This window comes from Poecilia reticulata, chromosome 13 (genome assembly GCF_904066995.2).
Source record: "Poecilia reticulata chromosome 13, P_reticulata-male-v2, whole genome shotgun sequence".
NCBI classification, from domain to species: Eukaryota; Metazoa; Chordata; class Actinopteri; order Cyprinodontiformes; family Poeciliidae; genus Poecilia; species Poecilia reticulata.
Genome location: NC_088842.1, coordinates 9,333,685 through 9,348,607, shown reverse-complemented (window position 1 = coordinate 9,348,607; position 14,923 = coordinate 9,333,685). Strand labels below are relative to the sequence as shown.

At 39.3% G+C, this 14,923-nt stretch overlaps 1 protein-coding gene and 1 long non-coding RNA gene across 3 annotated transcripts; both read left to right on the top strand.

The window, feature by feature from the left end:
- The first annotated feature begins 33 nt into the window (after positions 1–33).
- Positions 34–4,201, top strand: LOC103474731 (extracellular calcium-sensing receptor-like). Its single transcript, XM_008425886.3, has 6 exons — positions 34–293; positions 377–665; positions 770–1,519; positions 1,609–1,836; positions 1,925–2,048; positions 2,209–4,201. Exons 1-6 carry the CDS (start codon positions 73–75, stop codon positions 3,111–3,113), a joined length of 2,517 nt encoding a protein of 838 aa, XP_008424108.3. The 5' UTR covers positions 34–72; the 3' UTR covers positions 3,114–4,201.
- Positions 4,202–8,978: 4,777 nt separating this feature from the next.
- Positions 8,979–11,491, top strand: LOC145554597 (uncharacterized). 2 transcript variants are annotated; one of them, XR_014090586.1, is made up of 3 exons: positions 8,979–9,073; positions 9,319–9,953; positions 11,393–11,491. It is a non-coding gene; the product is annotated as an uncharacterized LOC145554597 (long non-coding RNA). The 2 variants fall into 2 exon arrangements; XR_014090587.1 differs by lacking the exon at positions 8,979–9,073 and having other exon boundaries at positions 9,092–9,486; positions 9,591–9,953.
- Positions 11,492–14,923: the final 3,432 nt, after the last annotated feature.

Sequence of the window (14,923 nt, the reverse complement as noted above, 5' to 3'; positions counted from 1 at the left end):
AGTCTTGTCATCAGCTACATTAATAAGCAACTATATTGACTTGGGAGACTCTTAGGCGACACCAAGATAAACATGTCCTCGGTGCTTGGAGTATTTATTTTTACCAGCCTCCTGTTTGCGTACAGCGCAGTCTGGGAGCCTGATACTCTCTGCCAGATACGGGGAAGTGCAGAATTTCCGCTTCTGTCTGAAGATGGAGATGTGATGATTGGAGGCGTTTTTTCCATCCACAGCAAAATCACACAACCTTCACTTTCCTTTACAGAGAGACCAACAACTCTTGCGTGCACCGGGTAATTCTGAACTTTGCACAAAATATTGCATCAACTTGTTGATTTTGTGAACAGAGTTTTGCATTGTGCCTTTCTATTCTCAGTATTAACCTAAGGGAGTTTCGCTTTGCACAGACAATGATATTTGCTATTCAAGAAATTAACAAAAATGACGATCTCCTTCCAAATATATCTATTGGATACAGAATTTATGACAACTGTGCATCGACTTTATCCTCAATGCGTGCAGCGATGGCTCTGATGAACGGCCATGAGCTGACTTTGGGAAACAGCTGCTCTGGTCAGTCAGCCGTTCATGCTATTATTGGAGAGTCTGAATCTTCTTCTACCATTGTCCTTTCTCGCACAACTGGACCATTTCAAATTCCAGTGGTAAGAGTGAACTGAATCAGTTTTTATGTCTTCATAATGTGCAGAGCCTGCCCTTTTTGCCTTTTTGTTCTTTTTCGTGCAGATTTCTGTTTTTCTGTCAACAGATAAGTCATTCGGCCACATGCGAGTGTTTGAGCAGTAGGAAGAACTATCCCTCTTTCTTTCGAACCATTGCAAGTGATCTCTATCAAAGCCGTGCCCTTGCGCAGCTGGTCAAACACTTTGGCTGGACCTGGGTCGGAGCAGTCAACAGCGACAGCGACTACGGCAACAACGGGATGGCCATCTTCCTTTCTGCTGCCCAAGAGGAAGGAGTTTGTGTGGAGTACACGGAGAAATTCAACAGAGCAGAGCCGGAGAAACTCCTGAAGGTGGTAGAAGTGATAAAAAAGAGCACCGCTCAAGTGATTGTTGGCTTTCTCGCCCATGTGGAAATGAATAACTTGCTAGAGCAGCTGAGTCTCCACAACATCACAGGACATCAGTTCATTGGCGTGGAGGCCTGGATCACTGCGGACAGCCTTGTGACTCCCACTAGCTTCAGTGTGCTGGGAGGTGCTCTGGGCTTTGCAGTGCAAAAGGCAAATATCAGTGGCCTGGAGGATTTTCTGGTTAGAGATTTCTGGGAAACGGAATTTCTGTGCAACGGGACAAAAACGGAGATGAGTCAAAAACCTTGCAAAGCCAATCAGGATTTAGCGGAGCTCAGTAATAATGATGATGATGTGGAAGAGCTAAGGTACTCCACTAATATCTATAAAGCCGTCTACGCCATATCACATTCTCTGCACAGCATCTTGAAGTGTTCAGAGGGTCAAGGATGTAAAAAAACTGTGGAAATCAAGCCATGGGAGGTATAAAAATAAATCATTACTCTTGTACTGTTTGGACTATAGTTGTAAAGCTAACAATGTTGAAATAAGCAGTGCCGATTTCTCTTTAGGTGGTGGAGGCTCTAAAGTACGTAAACTTCACTGTTAAGAACGGGGACAGAGTGTGGTTTGATCAAACTGGAGCTGCTGTTGCCAGGTATGAGGTGGTGAACTGGCAACGTGGAACGGATGGATCGGTTCAGTTTAGACCCGTTGGCTACTATGACGCCTCGCTACCTTCTGGCAAGAGGTTTGTTCTTAACACAGACACAATAATGTGGCCAGGGGGAACAAAAGAGGTAAAGATTTTTCTTGATAATAAAATCTGATCACACTTGTAAAAAAATATTTAATAAAGCCCTTTTTTTATCATGTTTATTATTACAGCTACCTGTGTCAGTCTGCAGTGAAAGCTGTCGTCCAGGAACCCATAAAGTCCTTCAAAAAGGAAAACCCGTGTGCTGCTTTGACTGTGTGTCGTGTCCGGTGGGAGAATTTAGCAACACGACAGGTAACACAGACATAAACTATAGTAATATGTGCACACAATTTGCCTGCCACAGTGTGTGTATTATGTTGAAACTAGCGATGATACAGTCATTTGTAAATATTGTTAGAGTGCAACTTATTGAACTGCAATACTAAAAAAAAAAACATTATTTTTATTACAGATTCTATTGACTGCAAAAAGTGCCCTGAAGCATATTGGTCCAATCAGAACAGAGATGCATGTTTGCCAAAAGAAATTGAGTTTCTCTCTTTTACTGAAGTTATGGGCAAAATACTGATATTTTTCACCTTGTTCGGCGTTGTGCTAACTTTAATAGTAGCCACACTGTTTTTAGTCAATAAGGACACTCCACTGGTGAAGGCAAACAACTCCGAGCTCAGCTTCCTGTTGCTGTTCTCCTTGTCTCTGTGTTTCTTGTGTTCTCTAACCTTTATCGGCCAGCCCACTGAGTGGTCCTGCATGCTGCGGCACACAGCGTTTGGCATCACCTTCGTCCTCTGCATCTCTTGCATTCTTGGGAAAACAATTGTGGTCCTAATGGCCTTTAAAGCTACACTTCCAGGCAGCAACGTGATGAAATGGTTTGGGCCTGCACAGCAGAGACTCACTGTTTTGTTTTTCACTTTTATACAGGTCATAATTTGCATCCTATGGTTAACAATAAATCCCCCCTTTCCTTTAAAAAACCTCAAGTACTATATGGAGAAAATCATCCTCGAGTGCGCTCTGGGTTCACCTGTTGGCTTTTGGGCCGTGTTGGGATACGTTGGATTCCTTGCCTTGCTGTGTTTTGTCCTTGCTTTCTTAGCCAGAAAGTTGCCAGATACCTTCAATGAGGCCAAACACATCACCTTCAGTATGCTAATTTTCTGTGCCGTCTGGATCACCTTCATCCCAGCTTATGTCAGCTCTCCTGGAAATCTCACGGTAGCTGTGGAGATATTTGCCATTCTAGCATCAAGTTATGGGATACTGTTTTGTATATTTGCACCTAAATGCTTTATTCTAGTCGTGAGGCCTGAGCTGAACACAAAGAAACACCTGCTGGGAAAAACACAACACTAGTTAGTTTCATATGATACACAGTCTTTGCTTTACTTTTACAAATTTTGCAGCTTGTTTATGGTATAGGGACTGTATATCTGTATAAAAAAGATGAATAGATCCCTTTTTCTGTAATGTGAAATGTACTGTAATGCTACAAAAATATTTTCTAATGTACAAAATATTTTATTTTTTTTATTTCACAGTTGGTTGACTGCTGCTTGTGGGGAGAGACATTTCAGTAATCTCAAACTAATAGAAAACAATTAAGCAGAGTCTGAAAACAAAGAATCAAAAGAACTCTGTGAAAAAGGGGAGTTTTAAAGACAGCACTCATCTTTCAGAGAAGCAATCAACTAACTGCAGTGCATTATGGGTAAAAGTGGTAGACAAGTTTGTAGTTCCCATCTGATTGAACACTTCCAGCTCTTGTCAGGGCTCAGAAGTGAGCATAAAAGCTGAACCAAGTTTCATGTCAGAAAAACTGAGTTATAAAATAAAGAAATAAAAAAATAAACAAATGTGATGGAGAAAGGGACTCCATAATCAAAATTCCAATCTTCAAAATAAGATACAAGCAATAATCCTGCATCCAGTGGAAGTGAGCTGAAGAAATAAAATAAAATATGACCATCCTTCTTATCCTTTTCAAAGAAAGTAAAGCAAGTAATTAAAATGTTCTGAAAATAACATGAAATACTGACCTTTTATTTATTGGATGCCATTTTTATATTTTAGTTTATATAAACTTGTATTTTAGAACAATGCAAGAACATAAATGAACCATATATTTGCTTAAAACTGTGTATGTAAAGCTCAGTTTGATTAACCATCTGTAACAACAATAAAGAGATTTGGTAAAACACAATGCGCATTGAGGTAAGGTCAGTGTCTGGCAAAAAACAAGTTCCTGCAAGGAGGAGTCCTAATGTTACCACTTGGGAAATTTCCACCACACTTTCTCAAGAACTAAAACACGACAAAAACAATATAACAGCAGAACTAGCATGACCTAGATTAAACATATTTCAATATATATGCAAAAAAGAAAACCATATAAACATATTTTATAAAATGCATAAATACAGTGTATGCAAGAATATGTCAGTTATGACATCACTCTCTCTGTGATCATTCTCTTGTTATGACATCATAAACAGTCTTAAGTACTTTTGAACTTTTTCCCAAGAGATCTTTCAGTGGAGGATTGAAGAAAGAGTGGCAACTTGTAAAACTTTTATGATGGAGGATCCAGAATTTCTTGAAGAACTTGAGGAATTTTATATAAGGATTCAAAGAAGGAGGCTGCACAGTTTAAATGCAGAGGAGTTAGTAACTGAAATGGCTGAACTAATGAAGAAAATTAAAAGATTTTATGATTTGGACGAGTCAGAAGAAGATGAGATATTGGAGGCTGTACTGGAACGTCTGAGGCCAGAAGTGAGGCAGCAGCAGCGTCCACCCTGGAGTATGTGGACTTTCTTGTCTGATTGTGGGGAGTCTTTTATGAGCGGCTTCAGTTTTGGCTTGGGTTTTGGTACAGCTGCAAGCATTGTTCTGGCTGTGTGTTGCAAACTCCTTTCCTAAACACTCTTGTAAATATGGATGGTGCTTGCAGAACCTGGCTCTTGGGACATGGAATGTCTCCTCTCTGGGAGAGATTGGAAGAGGGGTTCCTGCCTCAAGTGGAGGAGTTTAAGTATCTGGAGATCTCGTTCACAAATGAGGGAAAATGGGAGCGGGAGATCGACAGGTGGATTGGGAAAGGGGGGCGTCTGCTGTGAAGCAGGCACTGTACCAGTCTGTAGTGGTGAAGAGAGAGCTGAGTCAAACAGCGAAGCTCTCGATTTACCAGCCGATCTTTGTTCCCACCTCATCTGCGGTCATGAGCTGTGGGTCATGACTGAAAGAACGAGGTCCCAGATACAAGCGGCCGAAATGAGTTTTCTCCGCAGGGTGTCTGGGTTCTCCCTTAGAGGTAGGGCGAGAAGCTCGGTCATCCGGGTGGGACTCAATGTAGAGCTGCTGCTCCTCCAAGTTGAGAGGAGCCAGTTGAGGTGGCTCGGGCATCTGGTCAGCATGCCTCCTGGACGCCTCCCTGGTGAGGTGTTCTGGGCACGTCCCACCGGGAGGAGGCCCCAAGGAAGACCCAGGACACGCTGGAGGGACTATGTCTCTCGGCTGGCCTGGGAACACCTTGGGGTTCCCCCCGAGGAGCTGGGAGAAGTGGCTGGGGAGAGGGAAGTCTGGGCCTCCCTTCTGAAGCTGCTGCTCCATGACCCAGAAACAATAGAGGAAAATGGATGGATGGACAAAGGTTTTTGTTATCATGCAGTTTCTAAGGGCTCGGCTGTAAGAGGATGAGAAAGTTCTACAAACAACTCTACGGATGATTCTTCACTTTCACTTGTTTTGCATGACCTGTGGAGGGTCAAACAGAGTTGTTTACTCTGTTTAATTCCCTGAAATTGATTCACTTACCTGGAGATTATATTGTTTCTTCAGTGGAAACTGAAATCCTGGGTACGCCTCGCTGTCTTCCTGCGAAAAAGGAGGACAAAGGTTACTTATCTGACAAAATTAATACAGACATGATAAAAGAAGAGACTAAATTGATTCCCCAAAGTGAGGTCCTAGCCTGGGGCCTTGGGACTTTCTGTTTGGACGTCGTCTACTGGGTCTTTTGGACCTTCTTTCCTGCAATGAAGAGAAAAAAAGACATTACTCACCTGGTATGTATTTCTTCTTTTTGTAATGGACAACCAGGTTGTTTACTTGTGATTTGGGGTTTTTGTCTGGGTACCTGCAGAATCTCCTGAATTGGGTGGTTCATTTGCAGATACTGGTTATAAAAAGTTTTATATACTTTGATTGTAATGTGGGCTGCACAGTGGTGCAGTTGGTAGCACTGTTGCCTTGCAACAAGAAGGGTTCGATTCTCGGCCCTGGAAGACTCCATGTCTTTCTGCATGGAGTTTGCATGTTCTCCCTGTACATGCATGGGTTCTCTCCGGGTACTCCGGCTTCCTCCCATAGTCCAAAAGCATGACTGTCAGGGTTAATTGGTTTCTCTAAATTCTCCCTAGGTGTGTGTGCATAGTTTTTTGTCCTGTGTCTCGGTGTTGCCCTGCGACAGACTGGTGACCTGGCCTCTTGCCTGGAACGTTAAGTCTCATCAACTTGTTGTTTGTACTCATTGAGTCCATGCAACAACTAAAATAAAATAAAAAAGGAAACTATTTGAAAGTGGTGAGGATTTCGGCTGGTAAAAAGTTTAACATTTTAACATGTCCAGACACTACGCCATTTCTACGGAAGCAAACCGAAAAGTTTTGAACAGTACAACTATGTCAAGTAATGACAGTCTTGTGTATAGTTAGTATATTGCTGCTGTTGTATGCAGAAAAAAACAAATACATTTTGCTGACAATATCTTGGGTGAGTTTAGGAATATTGTTTACTGTGGAAAAGTCTTGACCAAATACATTATTCACATAGAACTTTTAATGTCAAGACATTTTTTCATTTATGTTGCCACATGTTATGCAGAGCGGGCTTGTAATGTGGGACTCACCTACCGGTCCGGGATAAATCCATTCTCCTTTCTCTTCTTTGGGCCTTTTCCCCTTTGCAAAGAAACTTTCCAAAGACATCTGATCTGTTTCTTACTCATTTTGCTGCTTGTGCTCTCAGTGTTGGCGCGTAAGTAACCAGACTTCCAATGATTCATTTCCTGCTAAAGAGCCCCCTGGTGGTTGAAGAAAAATCCACATATAAACAGCTTATAGTCCGGAAAATACCATAAATGCAAAAAAATCTGAATGCTCTCTGGTATTGTTCAGGGGGCCGGACCAAATGTGGAGGCGGGCCGGATCCGGCCCGCGGGCCGTAGTTTGGGGACTCTTGTTCTATAGAGTCCTTTTATGTTTAATTTACTGGTGTCATCGCAACTGAACTAACGGGAGCCCGTGAGAAAAAGAGCAACCGCGGTTCTAGTTACCTGAGGCATAAAGCTACTGTACAGGAACTGCTGCAATTTGTTCTTATACAGATTCATTAATATACCGTCAGTTATCAGCTAAGAAATTAAACTGTTCTGGAAGTTGTTGGAAAATAATACGGTTATGTTCAGGAGTGAAATTAGTTTTAAATTATTGTGAGTACTATGACAAAAGTATAGTATATATAACTGCTTCTTTGTGTGCTTTGGAATGTGGTTTAATTTTTTTGCGAAGCGATAAAAGCTGGGTAGCTCCTGAATTGCTACAAAATGGAGCTATATTTCCCTCAGCCTATTGACTGGCAATGTTGACACCTTGAGATGCCATGAGACCTAAATTCTGAACATCATGGCATGGAGTGCATCCCAGTTTTCCATGTCTGGCATATAACCATTCATTTTAGCTTTTAAACTGGCTCTATTGATCCTGTGTCCAGACAGAGGGATAATCCAACACATTCTCACTCCCAACTCGTCACATATTGACGTTTTTTCAGGTACCCTCGGCGTCACATATTGACGCCGAGGGTACCCCCTTGGCGTCAATATGTGACTTGAAGGGTTCTCCCATTGAATGTTGTACGGTTCCCTGAGCGTCCGATATTTACGACTTAGGAACGAATAAGATGACGTATCTATTTTTTAAAAAACCTTTATTTACAATGTGTGTGCTAGTTTGAACAGGATATTAATAATATTTACTACATAAACGTTCAGAAAACTTTAATTTGGTATTTAAAAATAACTCAGTAAAATATAAAACCGGAGGGTTTTTGTTGTGGTTGTTGTTAGGTTGATTTAAAAGCCTTTTTTTTTTTTTTTTTTTTTTTTTTAACTTGATTTAAAATCCTTTATTTTAAATTTACCAACTTAATTTAAGAAAAATAAGAATTATTTTCTTTTGTGATTGCATGCAAACAGTTCTGTGAACGTTTTAATATTTTTGATTGAAATAATAAAAATAAGTACGTATCCGGCAAAAACCCATGAAGAAGAAGACGCTGACGTCATCGCATGCGACGCTGTGAGTACAAACCTGAATCTGTCCAAAATGTTTCTGTACTATAAAACTAAAAAATAACTAGAGTGTTGCGTTATAAAGTTGATGATTGCAGTTTTAGGACTTAATGGCAGTCGGACTGTGCCGCGAGTGGTTGAAGACATTTAGACACGTTTGTAACATTTATAAAAGAAATTTACCGGAAGAACTGGGCGGGAAGCTAGCTACATTAGCCTCTTGGAGTCCATAAGCTTCAACTGAACCTGCACTTAATACATTTAATTAGCCATGCTAGAGTCACAGAATTCTTTATAGTCATGCTTGTTGTAAAATTTGAGGATCGATATAAACGCCAGTGACCCTAGGCTGTAATGATCCTTAAAAGTTTGTCTATGAGCCCCTGTCTGTTTGCAGCTAGGCCATTTACTTCCAATTAAAACGAACTTGGATCATTACAGGGAAAGATCTCTCCACCTGTCTATTTTGTTTATTGCTGTTGCAACTTATAAAGAGAAATCAAGAACTTCCGAAATCTGAACATTTCTTTTTTTATGTCAACAGGTTCTTCTTTGATCTCATCACCTCACGTATATTTCTGCTCTTTATATAGCACCCACAAAAGGCACTTTTAAGAGCCACATCTGTTTTATCTGTTCATCATCTTTGTGTCCTTAACTTGTCTATTCTTAACTTGTCAACAGTACTGTCTGTCTGTCTGTTTGTTTCTCCATCTGAAGTCTTTGTTGTTGTTTTTTTTGCACTTTGCCATTGTTTTTTAAGTATGACACGGCCCAAATTCAGGCCATGCCCCAAGTGTGAAACGCCTAACCAGGCAAACAGACAAACGTGTTTTGTCTGCCACCAGAGTCTTTCCACCAAAAAAAATCTAAAAGAAAAGCTGCAGATTTTGACGATCAGTGGAGGGAAGCTGTTTTAAAGAACAGAAACGTTTCCAGAGTAATATATTCTGCACAAATCGCAGTAAGTATACATTTTAGACTGAAAAAGTTCTGTTAATGAGCAAAATGTACCCCGTACTCCTCTTGTTAACTTAAACATTCTTCTCTGACTTTTCCATATGAAATAGTTGAGATGTTAACACCACAAAACACACATGACTTTGAAAATATAAATTATTTTATCAATATGTTGCTAAAGATGAAAAACAACTGCTCTAATAGGATGGTGTGTTTAAGTAATTTGTTACATGTTCTTATCAATCGCAGGTACGCAAACTCCATGCTTTAGGCTTCAAGCCCATTTTATTTTTCGCGAAGCAACAATCATCTTCAAGCAAGTGGGTTGCTGACATAACTACACATTTAGAGACCACGGATACTACAAAAAATTTTTGGATAAGATGCAGAGGGCTTATGAATTTCTTCTCTCTGTTGGTAATGCATGTATGTTTGTGTGAGAGTGTGTACACCTGTAGTGCCTTATATCAGAGAGCGAGCAATACTTATGTATTTTTTCTTTAAAATTATGTCTTTCCTAGGCACACCTGTACCAGTGCAGCCCCAAACCTCTACAGAAGATGCTTTTACACACAAAGAGCAATTGACTGGTAAAAACGCTGAGGACTTCATTAATGAACCAAAGGAGACCACAGCTGAGGAGCAGATAAAGATCTCACCACAAAACCAAGAAGAAACTGTGATTGTGCTTGATCTGGTTCCTGTTCCTCTTCCTCCTATTGTTCCATCCTCATCAGCTTTCCAGACGAAAAGGGCCCGAAGCCCCTCTCCAGCTGCCTCTACCATAGACCAGCCAGATCAGGAGTCATCTCAATCACCTGCTGCTAATGCCATCTCATCAACTCAGGGTGGCCTATGTGACACTGACAGTAAGAAAAGAAAGCGTAAGTTTTGTTTTCCTCAGTCCTGTGACTATTGCTTTTACATCCATTGATTTTCTTACACCGGGGGGACCAACTACCTACTTAAGGAGTTCAGCACTAAAATGCTGCTGCTGCCTATCTCCAGCTAGAGGAGGGGGTCACCCTGCACAGGTCGCCAGTCTGTCCAGGGTGGTGACCAGGGCAACACAGAGACAGACAGGACAAACAACCATGCACACACACACACACACACACACACACACACACACACATCTAGGGACAATTTGGAGAGACCAATTAACCCGGAGAAAACCCACGCATGCAGAAAGACCCAGGGCCAGGAATCAAAACCAGAACTTCTTCTATCAACTGTGCCACTGTGCATTTAATGTACATTTCAGCTATACTAACTTCAAATTCTCAATTAATAATGATGCTTGTCTTGACCTTGTTTGTGAACCTGTGGACAAGTACACTGTATTTGTTAGTTAAACAAGTTTAACTAACTGTCCTGAAATCATAAACCAAGCCTTTGCAAATTTTACACAAGTGGGGAGAAGGAAAAGACACTGCTGGAGATGGAGATTAACAAAGATAGCGACAAAGCTTATCCACTTTGTTGCTATGTTCATTGATTTTTTCCTGACTCTTCTACTGACTGGTCAAAACATCTAGTGGTATATGTAGCAACTCTTTTTTGTTGTTGTTTTGGAGACTCTTAAATCAGCATTGCTCTGTCATGAGCAAGCAGCATAGGATGCTTAGATTCCCCCTTGCTCCTAAAAAGACCTACAGTCAGTCTAACAGTTGTCTGTCCTGCAGAATTCCTTTGGCAGTAATCAGAGCAGAGCAGGCCCATTCCAATTTTGTCAATATTACAAAGAAACATTTGCAAATGAGAATAATGCTACTATCAATACAGTCTACAACACTTGCTATTCCAACTCATCTCCCCACTGCCCCACTGCACCGTGTGGGGCAGTGGGACTGAAAGAGATCGCCATATACCAGAATGAGTGCTGAGTGACATGGCTGTGGTATTATTTCATATTTTAATGTTAATGAATTTCACTGTAACTATTAGAAAAACCCAACTACCAACTTGAGGAGTCAAGTATTGAAGTGTCAAAATTTTCACAGAATCAGAAAATAATTATACAGTTTATAAGTGACAAAACTTATTTTGGGTTTAGTTACACTTTAAGTATTATTTTTCAATTTCTTTGGCCAATAGTTAAATAATATTTAACTATTAGTAGTTAAAAATTAGTTATATTTAACTACTAATAATATAACTTTAACCTCTGAAATAATTAGAGAAAATGTGTAAGTCCATGTAAAGAAGATTAAAGTTTAGAATGATTAAAAGTCACCACACTAGTTCTCAGTTTTTCATTGTGCACACTTTGGCTGTATTTCATGTTTTGTTTTTATAATTTTTTTCTTTTCTTGTCATTAAGGTTGCCGGAAATGTAGTAGACAAAAGGTGTTCCTCTTTGACTCAATCACCGGGCATAGGACAAATGCGGTAAGACTAAAATTGTTACTAATACACCCTCTCAAAGTATATTCCCACCCTAGTCAAAAATGCCATGATACACCAAGAGACATTGCCACATGTGGAGATGAGTAGATGGGGGAGGGGTGATAATTGGGACTGGTCTGCTAAATAAGCACATTTGTTTACTCATAAACTTTTTGATCATATTTACTTACTCTCAAGACTCAATTGCTTTCTATTTTTCTTTTTTATTATAAGGATAAAAAGGGGCATTACAATAAGTCAGAGCAAAACAATTTCACAAAAAAGTCAGCATTGGCACAGTAACAGAAGCATAGAGATGGAACACCAAATCACATAATTAGGCATTTTATTATAAAAGCCATGTTTCAACATACATCCTTCATTACTGACTTTAGACTCCTTCCTCGCTTAAGAATTTTAGAATCACTTTATGGACATGTTTTTGATGATTGCTTTAATTAATTGATTTCGCTTTTATTTATATGCTGTCTAGGGAAAGAGGAAGTAAAATTCATTGGTTACCCTGCTCTGCTTGGTGAGAAGTGTTTTTGCACCTATTAGAAATATAATCTTGCTATGTCATGGGGAAATATAATGGAAATGTAAAATTTGGAGATGTATATTACGTTATAATGTCATCAAGCTTTTGTGGCCTTTTGTCACAAGAGCTTTTCCTTAGGTTTTCAGTCTAGCTGAGATGGCGCCCTACAAAGCATACCTCCCCCGATGCAATCCCTTAAGGCTAATGGCAGCTGCAATTAGCAAACGCCTGCTGGACCAGCTCTGCTGAGCTCATTTTGGGGATTGCTTCTCAGTCCAACGCTACTGAGAATGGCTGTATACCACTTAATGAAGGTGTGATGACATCCTAAAGCCAGTGTCAGAAGAGGAGGTGCTTCTTAGAGAAACAGTGACCCATTTTGAAAATGGGTCTCCAGTAGACATTGGCTTAAACATGGCTACTCTTCCTGGGTTCTATACATTAAAGTGTGTAAATGACAAAGTGACATTTCTTTTAAGTCTTATTTGATATGTACAACATTTGTATAACAACTGAAGGTAACAGTCTTACTTTATTATATTATGAAAAGGCACTATGGTCCTAGAAATTATTTAATACTGTTCTTTTTATAATTGATACAAGCTGGAAATTAAATCTGAAACTGTCACTTTCTTTGAGTTAGGATTTTTGGTAGAATTTTTTCAAAAACTAAACCACTATGAGAGATTTTTCTTGTTTGTGTAGTGGTGAAATTACTGTGCAGTCAGTTTGTCATCGGACACTTAATAATTCAAGATAATATTGTTTGGGACACAACAAGATCCTGTTGTGTCCCAATAAGCTGTTAATTGGGGCAGGGGGTGATTTAGTCAGGGAAAAGTATTTGGCTACAGAAACTCTCTTTTAGAAAGAGAAAAATGTTTACCTTGCAGTACATAAAAATTCCATAACTTGATTTTACTGTTCATCTTTTCTAGTGGGAAAATCTGGGAAGACACATGGGAACCTGCATGTCAGTTCTCACATGTTGCTGTCCCCCAAGAAGAGCCACTTCCTTCAGACAACAAACAAGCAGGATGATGTTGCTTTTTCTTTTTTCTTTTTTTTTGTATTACAAAGTTCTAATTTTCATTTTTTTCTATAACTGCAGTTTCACTTTAGTGAGACGTTTTTTGTTTTATATTGTTTTTGTCATTCACTGAAATAAATGTTACTGTTGTAATGCAGTAGTAATAAGATCATCTTGGGCTGTTCATTGATACGTTTTTGTCATATTCTGTAAAAGCCTTAAGACATGCTGTGACTGGCTGAGTCACTGCATGAACTATTTACTTTGCCTGTATAGAGGTTTAAAATTTTGAATAGGACTGTTTGTACATAGTAAAAGTTGACAGTCTTAAATCCTTTAAACATGGCATTTTACACATTTGTTTTTGAGTGTTTTTAAGGTTGATATGGAATTCCAAATTCAAGTCCATAAAATTTTGTTAAAAAAACATTAATTTCAATATAACTTCTTGGAAGTGTTTTATGCCAAGAAGCTATAATTTCACCATCTGCTTTTTTGTATCATGTATGTTGTCTATCAATATTGTATTTGTAAAATGCTTTAATAAAATTGCTTTCAAATGCAGTACATTTATTTTTGAACACAGCTGCTTTAAGTGCAGTTACTGATGAAGTGGACATTAAAATACCTTTTTAATGTCCAGATCAACTGACCATATAACACATCACACATATATAAATTTAAATAAACCTATGTTGCAAATGTCATGCACATGTTGAAGAACACACATTAATTACTAAGCCTGTAATATATATATTAACCATTTATATATTCCTGCTCTGACCTGTAACTACCAAAAGAAGTCCTTTAAGTCCCGGATGTTGCTGGCTACATTTCCTTAAATGATCCAATGTTATCAGCGCCAGTTTAAATAAAGCTGTTTAGACAAAAGTACCTTGAGGAGAAAACTTTTTCAAACCTGATCTTCCATAATGAAATATAGTTAACCACACAAAATATTTTTGAAACATCACAGCTCCGCAAACTTCTATAAATTCTTACACGGCTGCTCTGCGGGAATTTGAAATGGAATTCAGCCATTGTACGGCAGACAGAGTAAAAGAATAAAGGGACACATCGCGCTCCATCAACACATTGTACCTTACAAGACTATCTCGGGGGACAGGGCACAAATTATCTTTGACAACTTTATGTGTCGGTTGTGAAATCAATTTAGTGGTCAACGAGAAACTGAAATGTTCCCTCAAACAGAAGTTAAAATGTGCATTTGTTATAGTAAGAGTCATAAAGGGATTTATAAACTTTTTTTTGCGTTTGCCCTTCTCAGTGCCTGTCAAGCTGGCCGCCGTTCGAAGTTGGTCAAGTTTGCCATATGTATTGTCTTGAAGGCATGAAGCCAGATTAACTCTACAACCGATTGATTTCCTCTACACTAGCAGTAGTGTGTGAAGCTATGTTATGTGTTTCATAGATAGAGGATTAGTCACCAGTCTTTGTTGAAGAAGGAAAGAAATTAAATCATAGATCGTGGGAAGTGCAGAGCGAAAACTAATCAAACTAATCACACATCAAATGGTAGTCTAAAAACATCACTATCAATCAATATAAGAAAAATATCTGTAAGAGTATAATTTGTGATCTCTGGAGCAGGCGCTTTGGAGCATCTTGCGCAGTTGATGCGCTTCTGCGATCATTTTCTCCTGCTGTGGAGTGTGTGCGGCATCAGGTCTTATCGACTTCTGATTACTTCATTTTGTAAATAAACCTTTTTGAAATGTTACCCGATCTCAAAAATATTCTTATTGTACAGAAAAAAAAATTTCAGCTTGGCGACTACAGTATTGAAATAAAATGCACTTAGTGACTCTGAATCATCTGATGTTTCAATGCCTTATGGTGTTCCGCAGGGCTCAATTTTGGGCCCTCTGCTTTTC

Excerpts from the sequence above, each read along its gene's own strand:
- LOC103474731 (XM_008425886.3), top strand. The coding sequence starts at position 73 with ATGTCCTCGGTGCTTGGAGTATTTATTTTTACCAGCCTCCTGTTTGCG. Across the intron at positions 1,520-1,608 it reads TGGAAATCAAGCCATGGGAG|GTGGTGGAGGCTCTAAAGTA; the intron begins GTATAAAAATAA and ends ATTTCTCTTTAG. Across the intron at positions 1,837-1,924 it reads GGCCAGGGGGAACAAAAGAG|CTACCTGTGTCAGTCTGCAG; the intron begins GTAAAGATTTTT and ends TTATTATTACAG.